Source organism: Mauremys reevesii, linkage group 4, assembly GCF_016161935.1.
Source record: "Mauremys reevesii isolate NIE-2019 linkage group 4, ASM1616193v1, whole genome shotgun sequence".
NCBI lineage: Eukaryota > Metazoa > Chordata > Testudines > Geoemydidae > Mauremys > Mauremys reevesii.
In genome coordinates, this window is record NC_052626.1 from 94,920,850 (window position 1) to 94,937,334 (window position 16,485).

The window sequence follows — 16,485 nt, forward strand, 5'->3', positions numbered from 1 at the left end:
TGGCCATGAATGGGCAGGCGGCTGCCCGGCCTGCGCATGGCACACGGATGTCAGAGGGGGCTCGAGGGCCGAGGTCACACAAGGGACCATTCTATGGAACTGAGCCTTGGGGAACAAGAGACACCTGACCCTGGGCCTTGCTCCAGCCCCATGACACCAGCTGGGACAGGTAACAATGCCCAGACTGAGTGACTCCACCCCTAGGGTTGTAGGAGCTTTCCCTGCCCCTGCTCACCCACCCACCCCCAGGGCCTTCAGGGCCACACCTCTCCTGGCCAGAGGCATGAGCGGCAAGTTCCATTGGCCCATGGTGCCTGGGCACCATGGGCCTCAGCCCCACCTTTCCCCCCACGTCTCCCAGGCCATTTAAAACAGCCTGGGGCCCCCACCACCACTGGCAGTGCAGCAGAGCGGCCTCCTGCCTGCTTGCTCCCATGGCTGCCAGCCCCTCCCTGTGGCCCCTGGGTGGGGTGGGCATGCCCCTGCAGCCAGTAGGAAGCTGTGGGGGCAGTGCCTCAGGGGAGCAGCACATGGAGGGCCCCCGGCCCGCCCTGCCTAGGAGCCCCAGATAAGCGCCGCACCCTCCCAACTCCTCCCAGAGCCTGCCCCCCCACCCCTTTCCCGCACCCCACTCTGGCCCCCAAACTCCTTCCCAGAGCCTGCACCCCCTCCCTCTACACCCCCTCCTGTCCCCAAACTCCCGCCCAGAGCCTGCATCCCCACCCTCTCCTGCACTCCCACCCTCTGACCCATCCCAGAGCCTGCACCCCAGGACCCCTCCCCCACCCAAACTCCCTCCCAGAGACTTAGGCAGGTGGGGGGCAGAGTTTAGGGGGGCAGAGTTTGGAGGGGCAGGTTCTGCTGAGCACCACCAAAATTTCTACAAATCTGCCGTCCCTGGCCATAGGTCAGCCCCATGCCCCAGTCACCGCTGGGCCGGGGCGCTTCTCATGACCCTCACCTGCTGGTGAGGCTCACCTGAATGAAGAGCGCCATGGCCGGGACGTACCGCCTATCGTCCCGATCATTGAGGATGGCCATTTGATGGTGGAAAATCCAGTTTCGCTCCTCGACATTGAGCGAAACCATGGCCCTGGCATAGGAAACACAAACACCACATCATCAAGGTGGGCAAGGACTGGTCCTCCATTTACGAATCTAACCAGACCAGTGCCACAGGACAGGGGATCCCGGGCAACTAGTCACGCGCTGCTGGCACGGACTAGTTCCTGCTGGCTTAAAATGCCCAGCGGCTTATGTGCTAGAGACCCAAACCCCTAATCACTCGACAGGGAGCCCTTCCATGAGGCCAGCTCTGAGCACGTAGTGCTGGGGCTGCAAGAGAACTGCAGACAAAGAAGGGTGTCAGTGGGGTCGGTGGCCTTCCTCATGTGCCCAGATATTGGGTGATGAGAGACAGAAGGGTGGGTGAGAGAATATCTTAGATTCACCCAAGACAAGCGCTGGAGCTTTCTGTGTTAGCTTCTCTCTCACCCACAGTCACTGGGCCAACCAAAGACATTCCCTCCCCCACCTTGTCTCTCTCATGTGCTGGGCCTGACAGGGCTACACCAACGCTGCGGAAAGACATGGTGGAGGCTGTCTTTGCCCAGCCATGCCTGCCAGAGCCACGCAGGAAGCGGTTTACGCCAGGCAGCGCAGGGTGGAGAAGTAGCCGACTGACCCCTTGGCCAACAGCACAGAGGCTGCGGCCTGTTCCATGCAGGCGATTGGGAGCCGCGTCTCACCCAGCAGGGAAGGCAATGTGGCCATGTCCTGGGCCAGGGAGGGGAGCTGCTGCTGTGATCGGTTCTGGGCAGCACTCACCGGGCAAGCAGGCAGACACCTTTGTGGTGCGTGTCAGAGCTCATGAGCAGGTCCCAGCGGCCATGCTTCATCATGAAGGTGGCCTGCTCCTTGTAGCCAGCGCATAGAAGCAAAGCTTCCATGGCCTTCACCGCGAACCTGTGTGCAGAGCGAGCCTCTTGTTACTGAGTGAGCCCAGGCCAGGCCCTGCCGCGTGCCTGCGGGCGACGCTGCAGAACCCACGCTGGGTGTCGGGCTGGCGGTACCTGACGGGGCTGAGGGGTGCGGCCGTGTCCTCCTGGTTATGCTCCCTCTCCTGCGAAGCAGTGTGCTGCACTGTGTGGGTGATGTGGAAGAGGAGCGCGACGTAGAGCTGAGGGAAGAGCTCCTTCACTTCCTGCCTGCAGGCCTGCTCCTGCAGGATCACATATAGGGCTCTTGTGGCCTGCAGATAAGAACAGGAGACAGACATCGCTGCAGGGATTTCGTCCTTCCCACGCTCCCCCAGGGCACCTAAAGGGGTGGGGTGGGGTGGGGTGGGCTGGGGGCTAAGGCCTGGGATGCTGGGTTCAATTCCTAGCCTGTGAGACCTTGGCTAGAACCACACAAGGGACTTCGGCCCAGCGTGGCCATGCCCAGCTGCATGTGCCCTGCTGCCCAGTGGACTCACAGCCCTGGGTTAAGTGCCCAGGCTCCATATACGCTCCAGAGAGAGAGTCAGTTGGGCCAATTGTTAAAGCGGGTGAAAGGGATGGCCTGGGTAATTTCAGGCCTGTCAGCCTGACATCGATCCCAGGCAAGATAATGGAGCAGCTGGTATAAGATTCAATTAATAAAGAATTAAAGAGGATAATTTATTTAATGCAAATCAACAATTTTTTGATGAGATTACAAGTTTCGTAGATAAAGGAAATGGTATTGACATAATGTATGTAGACTTCTGTAAGGCGCTTGAGTTGGCGCTGCACTCCAGTTTGATCGGAAACCTAGAAGATACAAAAGTAACGTGGCACACTTGAATTGGATTATAAAGTGACTGATAGGTCTCAAAATGTAATTGTAAACTGGGAATCAGCATTGCACAGGTGTGTTTCCAGGATGGTGCTTGCAGGGATCGGGTCTTGGCCCTAAGCGATTTAACATTTTCATCAATGACCTGGAAGAAAACATCAAATCGTCACTGATAAAGTTTGCAGATGACACAAGAATTGAGTGAGTGGTAAATAATGAAGAGGATAAGTCACTGATACAGAGTGATCTGAATCACTTGGTAAACTGGGGAGCAATCAAACAGTATGTGTTTTAATATGGCTCATTGTAAATGAATACATCTAGGAACAGGATGAGGGACTCTATCCTGGGAAGCAGAGACTCTGTAAAGGACTTGGGAGTCCTGGTGGATAATCAGCTCATGTGATCCTGGGATAAATAAACAGAAGAATCTAGAGTGGGAGTATTTGGCACTGGTGTGACAACTGCTGGGATCCTGGGTCCAGTTACGGTGCCCCAATGCAAAAAGAATGTTGATGAATTGCAGAGGGTTCAGAGAAGAGCCATGAGAATGATTAAAGGACTAGAAACCATGTCTTATAGTGATAGGGTGACCAGACAGGACAGGGGTTGGGGGTAATAGGAGCCTATATAAGGAAAAGACCCTAAAATCAGGACTGTCCCTATAAAAATCAGGACCTCTGGTGAGAGATATAGTGAGAGACTCAAGAAGCTCGATCTATTCATCTTAACAAAGAGAGGGTTGAGGGTGACTTGATTACAGTCTATAGGTATCTCCTGGGAAACAAATATTTAGTAATTGGCTTTTCAGTCTTGCAGAGAAAGGTCTATCATGATCCAGTGGCTGGAAGTTGAAGGTAGACATTCAGACTGGAAATAAGGCATAAACGTCACAGTGAGAGTAATTAATCATTGGAAGAATTTACCCAGGGTGGTGATAGATTCTCCATCACTGACTGTTTTGAACCACGATGGGATGTTTTTCTTCAAAGACCTGCTCTAGGAATGATCTGGGGCAGTTCTCTGGCTTGTGTCAGGCAGGGATCTGACTAGATGATCGCAGAGGTCCCTTCTGGCCTTGAACTCTATGAAGCTAAGAGTGAGGAGCTGCCTAAACCAACCAATAGGAAATGTGGCGGAGAGGGATGTGGCCTAAGCCCCACCCCTAAAGGGAATTTGGTATCTATCTCTACTTGGGAACACTTAAATAGTCATTGGAGCAGAGTTTTGACCCCAGGTCTCCCAGTTGAGTACCCTAACCACTGGGCTAGAGACAGTGGTGTAGTCGAAAATATGAAGGTCCTGGAATGCCACTAAAATACTGATTTTCTTCAATATGAATTATAGAAATTCACATTTTATTTGTCTACTGAATTTCTGGTACAGTAATCCTGGGCTAAACCAGGCATGGCTGGAGACAGGCCAGCTGTCCAAAATAACAAGGTATTGGATTTTTTTTTTAATTGTACACCCCCCCCCATAGTAGCTATTCAATTTATTTTAAATGTTGAAATCATTGTGCTGAAATGCCATTACTGTGTATGCAATAGAATACAATAGAAATGCCATTACTGTGTCTACAATAGAATATGTAAAAGATATAACTCTAGACAGTAGTGTACAGTACAGTGGTAAAAACCCAATGAATGCGTAGCACGTTTTCTTTTTACTTTAGCCTATAGGCTAATGAAAATAGAAAATAAATCATGCTGCTGCACTACAGACATTACTGTATCAGGCTGAAATAATAAAAGTTTATTTTAAATGTAGCTAGTAGGCTACACAAGTAACACAAAATACATCAAGGCATAACGGGCTGGAGTAGCAAAGGCCTGCTGTAATGCATTGATCTAATTTTTACAAGTATTTCCACAAAGCGTCTTTCTCCATATTGTATTTTCTGTGTCTGTGAATCAGAGGGAGAACAAGGATGTCTGAGCCAAGTTCTGGCACAGCTGAGAGGATGCCACATGGAAAATGAAGGGCCATGTAGCTTGCTAAACATGAGTGATGACGTATGCGGAATAAGCCCCTTGCTACATTTCCATGCACAATCATAGTCATGTGGCTGAGGGTATGGCTACACTTGCAGCTGTACAGCACTGGGAGTTAAAGCTGTCTTCGTACAGCTGAGTAGGGAAAGCATTGCAGTCTGTCCACACTGACAGTTGCCAGCGCGCTGTCGTGGCCACATTTGCAGCATCTGCAGCGGCATTGGGAGCAGTGCATTATGGTCAGCTATCCCAGCGTTCCAAGTGGCTGCAACGTGCTTTTCAAAAGGGGGGGTGGAGTGTGACAGGGAGCGTGGGGGAGAGAGTGAGTGGATTTGTGGAGCCAACACTGTGTCTGCAGCTGCCTTGCAAGTTCCAACCCCTCCCTAGCCCTCTCTGACTCACTGAAAGTGAACAGCACCTCTTTGTCTTTTTCCTCACAGACCAGATAAGCAGCCGCTCGTCGAAACGGACCCTCCTCCCTCCCCCTCTATTCAAGCAAACACTAGCTGTGGGCCTTCCAAAGGGAGCCCTCTGCCTCTGCTCATTTACAGCAAACAGGAGCTGTGTTTGTTTTTTTAATAAGCAGCTCCCGGAGCCCAGAGTTTGCAACAAAACAAAGAGCGGAACCTTCACTTAAAAGGATTATGGGAAGCTTCCGGAGATCAGTCACTGCGTACTAAGGTTATTCCCTATTTACACTGGTGCCCCAGCGCAGCAGCAGCAGCAGCACAATACTCTTTATTCCTCTCGGGGAGGTGGAGTACAAGCAGCGCTGTAGCCAGGGAGGTACAGCGCTGTATGTGCCTTGCCAGTGTGGACGGGGAGTGAGTTACAGCACTGTTGGTGGCTTTATTGTGCTGTAACTCTCAAGTGTAGCCAAGGCCTTAGATAAAGTGAAAAGGAGGTAGGGCAGCTGTGTAACCAATCTGGTCTGTCACTGACAGAAATTGTCAATGCCTAGCATGACTTTCTTGATTATACTGGTCAGAAGTGCCAGCTGAGCTGAAACTACTGCTCAGCTCCACGCGTGTGATTTCATGCAGCATGGCTGAGTGTGAACGTGGATTTAGGCCTTGGCTACACTTGAGAGTTACAGCACAATAAAGCCACCAACAGCGCTGTAACTCGCTCCCCGTCCACACTGGCAAGGCACATACAGCGCTGTATCTCCCTGGCTACAGCGCTGCTTGTACTCCACCTCCTCGAGAGAAATAAAGAGGATTGCGCTGCTGCTGCTGCTGCGCTGGGGCACCAGTGTAAACAGGGACTAACCTTAGTATGCAGTATCGACTCATCCCACCCCCTTTTCTGGCTCAGGTTACAGCCTCAGGTACTGACCCTCACCTAAAGTCATCCCCTGCTCTCCCATCCCCCATGCAGACAGTCCCAGTAAAACTAAACACCATTTCCAGATCAATCCATCCCTCTCCCTACAGCGTCACAGGGCTATAGATAACAAAATGAAATTCACCAAAGACAAATGTGAGGTGCTACATTTAGAGAAGAAAAAGCAAATGCACAGATACAGAATGGAGGATAACCAGCTGAGAAGGATCTGGGAGCTGTGGTGGATCACAACCTCAGCATGAGTCAGCAATGCGATGCTGTTGCAAAAAAAGCAAATGCAATTTTAGGTTGCATTAACAGAGGTATAGCCAGGGCCGGCTCCAGATGCCAGCGTGCCAAGCGCGCGCTTAGGGCGGCAATGAGAGCCGCGGGGGGGGGCAGGGGCGCTCTGCCTGTCGCCGGGAGGGCAGCAGGCAGCTCCGGTGGACCTCCCACAGGAGTGCCTGCGGAGGGTCCGCTGGTCCCGCGGCTCCGGTGGACCTCCCGCAGGCATGGCTGCGGATGCTCCACTGGAGCCGCGGGACCAGCGGACCCTCCGCAGGCACGTCTGCAGCAGGTCCACTGGAGCCGCGGACCAGCGACCACCAGAGCGCCCCCCGCGGCGTGCCGCCCTGCTTGGGGCAGCGAAATTACTAGAGCCGCCCCTGGGTATAGCATGCAAGTCATGGGAGGCGATAGTACCACTCTACTCAGTGCTGGTTAGGCCTCAGCTGGAGTACAGTGTCCAGTTTTGGTCACCAATGTCTAGAAAGGATGTGGAGAAACTGGAAAGGATCCAGAGGCGAATGACAAAGGTGATTAGAGGGATGGAACACAAGCCATAAGAAAAAAAGGCTGAAGGAACTGGCTATGTTTTGTTTGGAAAGGAGGAGATTAAGAGGGGACTAGATAATGGTCTTCAGATACTTGGAAGGCTGCCATAAAAAAAGATAGAGAAAAGTTGTTCTCTCTTGCTACGGAGGGCAGGACAAGAGGTGATGGGGTCAAACTACAGCACAGCAGATGTAGATTAAGCCTCAGGAAAAACTTCCTAACTGTAAGAAGAGTAGGACGATGGGAAAGATGCCTAGGGAGCTTGTGGAAACTCTTTCGCTGGAGGTTTTCAGAAGGAGGCTGGAGCCATCTGTCCAGGGTGGGTTAGAAACAAAAAGTCCTGCATTGTTGCAGGGGGCTGGACAAGCTGACTTTGTGATCCCTTCTCACCCTGTGATTCTATGAGTGCTGCTGAATAGCACCAGGAGAGCGTTTCGGCGTGTTCCGGCTCAAATATAGCACTGGCTAAAGTCACACTCTCTCTCTCTTTGGCCCAATGACTATACCCCGTGGGAGACTGAGAGACCCCCTCAGGCCATGATGGGGACACACGGCACTCCTTCCCTTGCTGCAGGGGCTGGTACTTACGGCCAAGGAGGCGACGCCGGCCGGTCTCTGAGAGAGCTGATGCCGTCGTGGAGCCTGCCCCTGCAGCCTGCTGACCAGCTCCCTAAGGATCTTTTCTGTGCTCTTGGGCTGGGATGTCAGTATCTTCCACATCTCCGCAGCAACACTGCAAAGGGAGAGAGCCAGTGGCACCCGATCAGAGCCCTGCCAGCCTCCTGCACCCCTCAGCACTGGCACACCTGCTGGGTCTCCCCTCACCGGCCGGCCCTTTGTTGCCCTCCTGCTCCTGCAAGGACCCCGTTGGCTGGTGCAGGCTACATGGAGCCAGGTCTGAGTGTCAGCCACAGGAGAGGCCGAGGGATGCCGTACAGGGTTTTGCAGATTGGCCTGTGTCCAGGGCAAGCCAGCCTGCAAAACCCTCCAGGAGAAGCAGCAGCTCTGCAGGGAGCAGGAGATCTCTGGAGGGTTCTGCACTCCCCTGTCTCTGGCAGCGGGACCAGTCCGGGGCACCCAGAGTGCAAGTGGTGATAGCCACAGCCCCGTACCTGTCACATGACAGTGAGCAGCCCAGCAGGGTTCCGACCACCTCCTCGCTGAACTGGGAACCCAGCAGGAGAAGGGCCCTGAGCAGCTCCTGCCGGGCAAGTGGCTCGCTGATGGAGTCCAGGTGGTTATGAATGCTCCTCACAGCCTCTGACACCTGGAAGGGAAATGGGGAGGTGGGGGCCTTGGCTTCCTCGCACGGCTATTGATCTGGGGAGCCAAGGACCTGCTGCACCTGAGAGCCATCTGCCCTCCCAGAACCTCTTCACCAGCCCCAGGCCTAGAACACAGCACCAGTTCCCAGCCTATCGATTCATAGACTGCAAGGCCACAAGCGGCCATGGTGATCACCTAGACCAGGGTAGGCAACCTATGGTACGTGTGCTGAAGGTGGCACGCAAGCTGATTTTCAGTGGCACTCACACTGCCGGGGCCTGGCCACCGGTCCAGGGAGATCTGCATTTTAATTTCATTTTAAATAAAGCTTCTTAAAAATTTAAAAAAACTTATTTAATTTATATACAACAATATTTAGTTATTTATTATAGACTTATAGAAAGAGATTTTCTACAAACATTAAAATGTATGACTGACACGTGAAACCTTAAATTAGAGTGAATAAAGGAAGACTCGGCACACCACTTCTGAAAGGTTGCTGACCCCTGACCTAGACTGACCCCCTGCATTTCACAGGCCAGAGAACTGCCCCCCAATAATGCCTAGCACCCAGAGACAGAGTCTCCCACTGATGGGCTCCCCCAGCACGGTGTTCTCACTGCAGCTCTTACCCTCACCAAGCCTAGGCCCGGAACCTCCAGGATCGTATGCAGCATGTTCCTGGCCGTCACTGCGTCATGGACGCTGGAGTCTCTCACGCCGTCGATAGCAACGAGGAGGAAGTCCATGCTCTCGGACGGGTTGAAGTACTTCCCAAACAGCTGAAACAAACTGCTAGTGAAACCTCTTTTGCTGCCCAGCGCAGATCTGGTCAGCGGCCAAGCAGCCAGGACTGGCCCGGCCAGGAGTGCAGGCAAACCCCACTCTACCGGGACAGGCCTGGCTTACTGCACCTGGGCAGCACAGTACCCAGCCAGCAATTGGAAGCTGTCATGCATGGCAGAGGCCAGCGTGGCAGTGCACGGGGGCACAATACTGCGCAGCACGGATACACTCTCTAGTGCTCAGCAGGGGCTGGTGCTCGTACGCAGATGCAATGATGCCTTTTATTGCATTAATCTCTGAGGAAGCTCCCAGCAAACCTGACAAGGAGCTGGGATCAGGTTTGGATGAGCCCCAGTGCATCTTGCGGTGTGTCATGTAGGCAGGTATATTGGGCTGCATTAGTAGAAGCATTGCCTGCAGATGGAGGGAAGTGATTATTCCCCTCTATTGGGCACTGGTGAGGTCACATCTGGAGTATTGCGTCCAGTTTTGGGCCCCATACAAGAGAAAGGATGTGGACAAATCAGAGAGAGTCCAGCAGAGGGCAATGAAAATGATGCGGGGGCTGGGGCACATGACTTGATAGCAGCCTTCACTACCTGCAGGGGGGTTCCAAAGAGGATGGAGCTCAGCTGTTCTCAGTGGTGGCAGATGAGAGAACAAGGAGCAATGGTCTCAAGTTGCAGTGGGGGAGGTTTAGGTTGGATATTAGGAAACACTATTTCACTAGGAGGGTGGTGAAGCACTGGAATGGGTTACCTAGGAAGGTGGTGGAATCTCCATCCTTAGAGGTTTTTAAGGTCAGGCTTGACAAAGCCCTGGCTGGGATGATTTAGTTGGGTTGGTCCTGCTTTGAGTAAGGGGTTGGACTAGATAATTTCCTGAGGTCTATTATTCTATGAGGTGGAGTGGGCCATAGGCAGGTCTCTGTCCCAGCTGGATGGGGTTAGTCACATCCTGGGTCTGTCCCTTCCCCCTGACTCCTAGGGTGTTAATTTCTGACTCCTGATAACTCTGGGCACAACAATCCCAGGAAGCACTGACTGTGGTTACCGATGTGATATTGCTGATGTTGGTCACCCAGAAGGCTCTCTCAGTTTGACTGTCCTTGAGGATCTGCCGATACTCTGCACCGTGCTTCACCAGCATTTTGGCTGACCCAGGGAGGGGAAACAGACAACAGGCAATATAAATCAGACCTTCGGTTAGCAAACGGGAGTTTTGCAAGGAAGTTTAGAGAGGGTGTGTGAGAGACAAGTACATCTAACAAACATACTGTAAACTCAGGCCAATAACCTGTTCCCCCATCCCTCCCCCAAACTAAACAAACTAACCTCCCTGGAAGAGTAAAAATAAACCAGGCAGAAGGGCAGCAGCAGCGTGGAGCTCTCCAGTTGATTGCACTGAATGCAGCATGTACGATTACCAGCCCTGTGGGCAGGTAGCATATGTGGGCATTTGGCCCAAGGAGCTACTGGCCCTCGGAGACCAGGAGACCAGAGGGGCTGAACTGGTGGAGCTAAGGGAGACAGTGAGGTACATAGAGGAGACTTTTAGGGATGCAGTAGAGTAGTCCCACCCCCAGTCTGACAGCCTCTGTGCTGTTGAGGAGGGTGAAAGTTTCGGGGAAGGAGAACATCGAGCTGGGGCAGAGGGAGACGATCCCATAGTTGGGACCCACCTTCCAGATGAAGTCATGATGTCCTCTCACACTGAGGCTACCCCTCCTAAGGCGGGAATCCCACTTACAAAGAGAAGCCAGGAAATAGTAATGGGGGATTCAATCAATAGACATATAAACAGTTGGGTTTGTGATGACTGGGAGAACCTCATGGTAAATTGCCTGCCTGGTGCAAAGGTTGCAGCTATCACGAGACATCCAGACAGACTTATGTGCAGTGCTGTGGTATGTAACCTAGCGTTTAAATCGGCCTCTGTATGAGATAGCTAATGTGAGAGTGAATTTTAAAAAAGTCTCCAGATGTGATCCCTGGTAAGCCTGACTTCAGTACCAGGCAAATTGTTGAAACTATAGGAAAGAACAGAATTATCAGACACGTCGGTGAACACAATTTGTTGAGGCAGAGCCAACATGCCTTTTATAAAGGGAAATCATGCCTCACCAGTCTACTAGAATTCTTTGAAGGGGTCAACAAGGATGTGGAGAAGGGTGATCCAATGGATATAGTGTACTTGGACTTTCAGAAAGCCTTTGACAGGGTCCCTCACCAAAGGCTCTTAACCTAAGGAAGCTGTCATGGGATAAGAGGGGAGGTTCTCTCATGAGTCAGTGGTTAAAAGATAGGAAGCAAAGGACAGGAATAAATGGCCAGTTTTCACAGTGGAGAGAGGTAAATAGCGTGGTCCCCCAAGGATCTGTGTTGAGACCAGTGTAGTTCAACATAGTCATAAATGATCCAGAAAAAGGGGTAACCAGTGAGGTGGCAAAATTTGCAGATGATACAAAATGACTCAAGATAGTTAAATCCAAAGCAGCCTGTGAAGAGCTACAAAGGGATCTAAAAAAAATGAGGGACTGGGCAAGAAAATGGCAGATGAAATTCAATATTGATAAATGCAAAGTAATGCACATTGGAAATCATAATCCCAACTATACATACAAAATTATGGGGTTGAAATGACCACTCAAGAAAGAGATTTTGGAGTTATCGTAAATAGTTCTCTGAAAACATCCAGTCAATGTGCAGCGGCAGTTAAAAAAGCAAACAGAATGTTGGGAACCATTAGGAAAAGGATAGATAATAAAACAGAAAAATATCATAATGGTTCTATATAGTGGTGAGCTGGAGCCGTTTCCCACAGGTTCCCAAGAACCGGTTGCTAAAATTAGACCTCCGTGGAGAACCGGTTGTTAAAGGGCCAGGAGGTGGGCAAAGAACTCCGGTCCATGGGCGGGACCATCCTGTTGCTCCCAGGATTCCCAGCTAGGGAGGCTGAGGTTCCCCTGGACCCTCCCCCGCTTCCCCCCAGCTGCAGCGTGGCCAGCTGCCGGCACCAGCTGAGCAGCTCAGCTGAGCTCGGGAGTCGTCCTGCTGCCGCTTTTTGAGTAGCCCGGCAAGTGGGGTGGGAGAGGGGGCTGCTGCAAGCTCCAGGGCTAGCCAGAGGGGAGGGAAGGGGAAGGGGCAAGTGGGGCAATTGGCCCAGGCCCTGCAGGGGCCCCCGGCCCCACGAGGATGTCTCCCCCTGGGCTCTCCCCTGCTTCCCCCACCCCACAGAGCCGCAGCATGGCCAGCAGCTGGGCAGCTCATCTGAGCTCTGGGCTGCCGGCAAGGTAAGGGGACGGGGGGCTGCGAGCTCTGGGGCTGCAGGGTGGGGCAAGTAGGGAAATTTGCCCCGGCCCCTCGGCCCCACGAGGATGTCTCCCCCGGGCTCTCCCCCGCTTCCCCCACCTCGCAGAGCCGCAGCATGGCCAGCAGCTGTGCAGCTCAGCTGAGCTCTGGGCTGCCAGCAAGGTAAGGGGCGGGGGGCTGCGAGCTCCGGGGCGGCAAGTGGGGCAATTTGCCACGGCCCCCTGGCCCCACGAGGATGTCTCCTCCCGGCCCCTCCCCCCCTGCAGAGCTTCAGCGTGGCCAGCAGCTGGGCAGCTCAGCTGAGCTCCTGAGTCGTCCTGCTGCTTTGAGATGCCGGCAAGGTAAGGTACGGGGGAGACTACGAGCTCCAGGGCTGCGGGGGGGAGGGCAAGTGGGGCAATTTGCCCCAGGCCCTGCAGGGGCCCCCAGACTCTCCTCTGCTTCCCTCCCTTAAATCAGAACTTTTTATAGGGAACCGGTTGTTAAGATTTTGGCAGCTCATCACTGGTTCTATATAAATCTATGATGCGCCGAAACCTTGAATACTGCCTGCAGTTCTGGTCGCCCCATCTCAAAACAGATATACCAGAATTGTAAAAGGTGCAGAGAAGGGCAACAAAAATGATTAGGGGAATGGAACAGCTTCCATATGAGGAGAGATAAAAAAGATGGGGGACAAGGGTACACTTCAAACACTGTATCGCCGTAGCTGCACTGGCGCTGTAGCGTTTAAGTGAAGATGCTCCTATGCAAACAAGCTCTTAATCCACCTCCCCGAGAGGCGCTGGCTAGGTGAGTGGGAGAGGTGCTCCTGCCGACAGGGGTGTGGATTTTTCACACCCCTGAGCAATATAGTTATAACAATATAGGTCTGTAGTAGAGACCTGGGACTATTTCGTTTAGACAAGAGATGACTAAGGGGGGATATGATAGAAGTCTATAAAATCATGACTGGTATGAAGAAAGTGACTAGGGAAGTGTTATTTACTCCTGCACATAACAGGAGAACTAGGGGTCACTTTATGAAATGAATAGGCAGCAAGTTAAAAACAAACAAAAGAAGGTATCTGTGCACACAATGCACAGGCAACCTGTGGAAATTGTTGCCGTGGGATGTTGTGAAGGCTAAAAGTATAATTGGATTCAAGATAATCAGGGCATGTAACCCCATACTCTGCATGTCCCTAAACCTCTGACTACCAGAAGCTGGGACTGCATGTCAGGGGATGGATCACTCAGAATTTCCCTGTTCAGTTCATTCCCTCTGAAACATGAAGCACTGGCCACTATCTGAAGACACAATATTGGGCTAGATGAACCATTGGTCTGACTCAGTATGTCCATTCTTATGTGAGTTATGAAGAGTAGAATACGGATAGAGGAAGCTAAAGACATCGGGGGAAACTCCATGGCTTGCAGGACTAAGGAGGGTTTCTTTAAAAAAAGTGTATTAGGAACAAAAGAAATCGTAGCAGTGGTGTAGGCTCATTACTAGATGGAGACTGTTTAAAAGGTTGCAGAAAAGGTGGAAGTGTTCAATAAATATGTTTTTCATGTTGGAAACCCCATGTCAGTGTATTTAGGAAGGACAAGGGTCTCCAGTGCTCTTACATTTTAGCAGCTGCATGAAGGAGAAGAGGTGGTGAAGTCCCTCCACAGCCGATTGCCAGATCTCCTGCTCCTGCTCCACACAGCACAGAGTGAGACACCCCACCAGCTGGCCCAGGACTCTGAACTCCTCCACTTCCTGACGGAGAGAAGGAGCAAAGGAGTCACTTGCCCCTGCAGACCTAGCGCAGCGAGTCCCCCTGGCATTGCCCTAGCAGTGGGTTAGAACAGGGGGAGGCAGAGGCCACCGCAGAGAGACTGGGGACAATGAGAGCAGGAGGAGCTGTGGGGCCCATCACCAGGGGCTGAGGAAAGCTCAGCAGGGACGGAGAAATCTGGGCAGCAAAGTCAACAAACGTTACCCCCGAGTGGGGACCCAGGTAACGAATGAACTAACGTCCAGTCTCCATCTCAAGGGCAAGTTCCTAATCCCAGCCCCTTCTCCCATCCCCCTCCCTTCTTTGACCTCAGGCCCAGGAGCTTGGAGTCACCTTGGACTCCTCTGCTCTGCCTCCTGCCTCTCTCACTCCATCCTGGAGCTCCCCAGAGCCCTCCCTTTCCGCGCCGCCCCCAGCCTGCCTGCTCTCTCCTGCCGGCTCTCTCCTGCAGCCTTGTCCTCTCGTCTCCCCCTCCTGCAGCCCCTGCACTGGCTCCCTGCTCTTCCCCACCTGGCACCAAGCCCCTTGCCCTCCTCTCCCGGGGTCTGCACAGCCTCCCCACTCCCACTCCCCAGTTCTCTGGCGCCTTTGGCCCCGCCCATCCCTTTCACTGTGTCCCCTCCCACCTCCCTCATTCTGTTCTGCTGCCCCAGCCTCTGGGGGCACATCATCCGAGCGCCCCCCTCCAGCTGCCAGAGGGGAAGCCCTTCCACAGGGGGGGATGGAGCATCTGGAGCAGCTCAATGGCCCTGAGCATGCAGAGCTAGGGGCGTTCATCTGGCAGCCTGGCAGAAGCTGATGCCAAGGCATCCCACAGGCGTCTGACAAAGGGGGTGAACAGACACCTGGGTTCGGAGGCTGCTGTCAGGGCAATCCTGTGTAAATGCATTGACCCTGCAGAGCAGACTTTGGTGCTAGGGGAACAGCGGGGAGAGTCCTTGGAGACAGAATGATGGAACTCGACCCAAAGCCCACTGGAGTCAGAGGAAAGACCCATCGACATCAGGGCTCGTTAGATTGGACTCCTACTGAGGATCTTGCTGAGTCACTATTCTAGGCCTGCATTTTCCATGCCAGGGCGTGCTGCACCACGAGGCTGTTCAGTGTAGTTAGGAGGTGGCCAGGGTCACAGGCTGCTCACCTGGAATTTGCACTGAGACCCCAGGAATTCCATCAGCCACCTGATCCTTCCCACTGCCCTCAGCCGCTCATGTACCTCCCTGGATGTGGTCCAGGGAGCAGGACCTGAGAGAAACAAATTGGGACAAATTGCTAAGGAGAAGTACCAAAAATAGTCCAAGCACATAGGAGAAAATCAGCAAGGCAAAGGCAAAAATGAGTTCTAACTGTCAAGGGACATAAAAGACAATCAGAAGCAGCTCTATAAATGCATTAGGAGCAAGAGAAAGACAAAGGAAAGTGTGGGGCTACTACTCAGCAGGGAAGGAGAGCAAAGAATGGATGACACAGACAAAGCCAAGGTGTTTAATGCCTTTTTTGCTTTAGTTTTCACTAAAAAGGTTAATGACGACTAGATGCTTAACACAATATTAACAACAAGGGGGCAGGAATACAGGCTAGACTAGGGAGAGAACAGGTAAAAGACAATTGAGGTCAGTTAGATGTATTCAAGTTGGCAGAGCCTCATGATATTCACCCTAGATGGAGCTAGGCAAAGAAATCGCTGAACCTTTAGGAGGGTTGAGGTCCCAAAGGACTGGAGAAGGGCAGACACAGAACCTGTCTTCAGAAAGGGGAACAAGGAGGCCCCAAGGAATTATAGACCTGTCAGCCTAACTTTGGTACCCAGAAAGATACTGAACAAGTTATTAAACAGTTTGTAAGAATCTAGAGGAGATAATAGGGTAATAACAAATAGCACCATGCCAAACCAATCTAATTTCCTTCTTTGACAGGGTTACTTGCCTAGTGGATGGAGGCAGGCAGTATATGATGATGTATATGAAGTTTAGTAAGGCTTTTGACACAGTCCCACAAGACATTCTCCTAAGCAAACTAAGCCAGTCTGATCCAGATGAGATTACTATAAGGTGGGCGCCCAACTGATGGAAAGATCGTACTCAAAGAGGAGTTATCACTGACTCGCTGGCAAAGTGGGAGGGTGTCTCAAGTGAGGTCCCCCAGGGGTGTGCCTGGTCCAGTACTAATCAATATTTTCATTAAGAACTTGGTTAACGGAAAAGAGAGGATGCTTGTAAAGTTTGCGGATGACACCAAGCTGGGAGCGTTGCAAGCACTTTGGAGGACAGATTAGAATTCAAAATCAGCTTGCTAAATTGGAGAGTTGGTCTGAAGTCAACAAGATAAAATTCAGTCAAAACAAATGTGACGTAACACACTTAGGAAGGAAAAATGCATAAAAAC

The 16,485-nt window shown here is 52.2% G+C and overlaps 2 protein-coding genes across 14 annotated transcripts in view; both read right to left on the bottom strand.

Moving 5' to 3' along the window:
* LOC120405404 (maestro heat-like repeat-containing protein family member 7) overlaps positions 1 to 8,396 on the bottom strand; it is a 29,501-nt gene extending 21,105 nt beyond the window's left edge. For all 8 annotated transcript variants that reach the window (XR_005598548.1, XR_005598551.1, XR_005598546.1 and 5 more), the window contains exons 1-5: positions 8,084 to 8,396; positions 7,560 to 7,704; positions 2,073 to 2,251; positions 1,828 to 1,965; positions 979 to 1,093 (exon numbers count right to left, since the gene is read on the bottom strand). Coding sequence is in view for 1 of the 8 variants with exons in the window: in XM_039539012.1 (XP_039394946.1) it covers positions 979 to 1,093; positions 1,828 to 1,965; positions 2,073 to 2,251; positions 7,560 to 7,691 (564 nt within the window). In the remaining 7 variants the exon portion in view is untranslated. The remainder of the gene's footprint in view (positions 1 to 978; positions 1,094 to 1,827; positions 1,966 to 2,072; positions 2,252 to 7,559; positions 7,705 to 8,083) is intronic.
* Positions 8,397 to 9,071: 675 nt separating this feature from the next.
* The window catches only part of LOC120403678 (maestro heat-like repeat family member 5), a 141,589-nt gene continuing 134,175 nt past the window's right edge, over positions 9,072 to 16,485 (bottom strand). For all 6 annotated transcript variants that reach the window (XM_039535145.1, XM_039535146.1, XM_039535144.1 and 3 more), the window contains 2 exons: positions 10,077 to 10,177; positions 9,072 to 9,437 (listed from right to left, as the gene is read on the bottom strand). In XM_039535145.1, the coding sequence (XP_039391079.1) occupies positions 9,189 to 9,437; positions 10,077 to 10,177 (350 nt within the window). In that variant the 3' untranslated portion in view covers positions 9,072 to 9,188. The remainder of the gene's footprint in view (positions 9,438 to 10,076; positions 10,178 to 16,485) is intronic.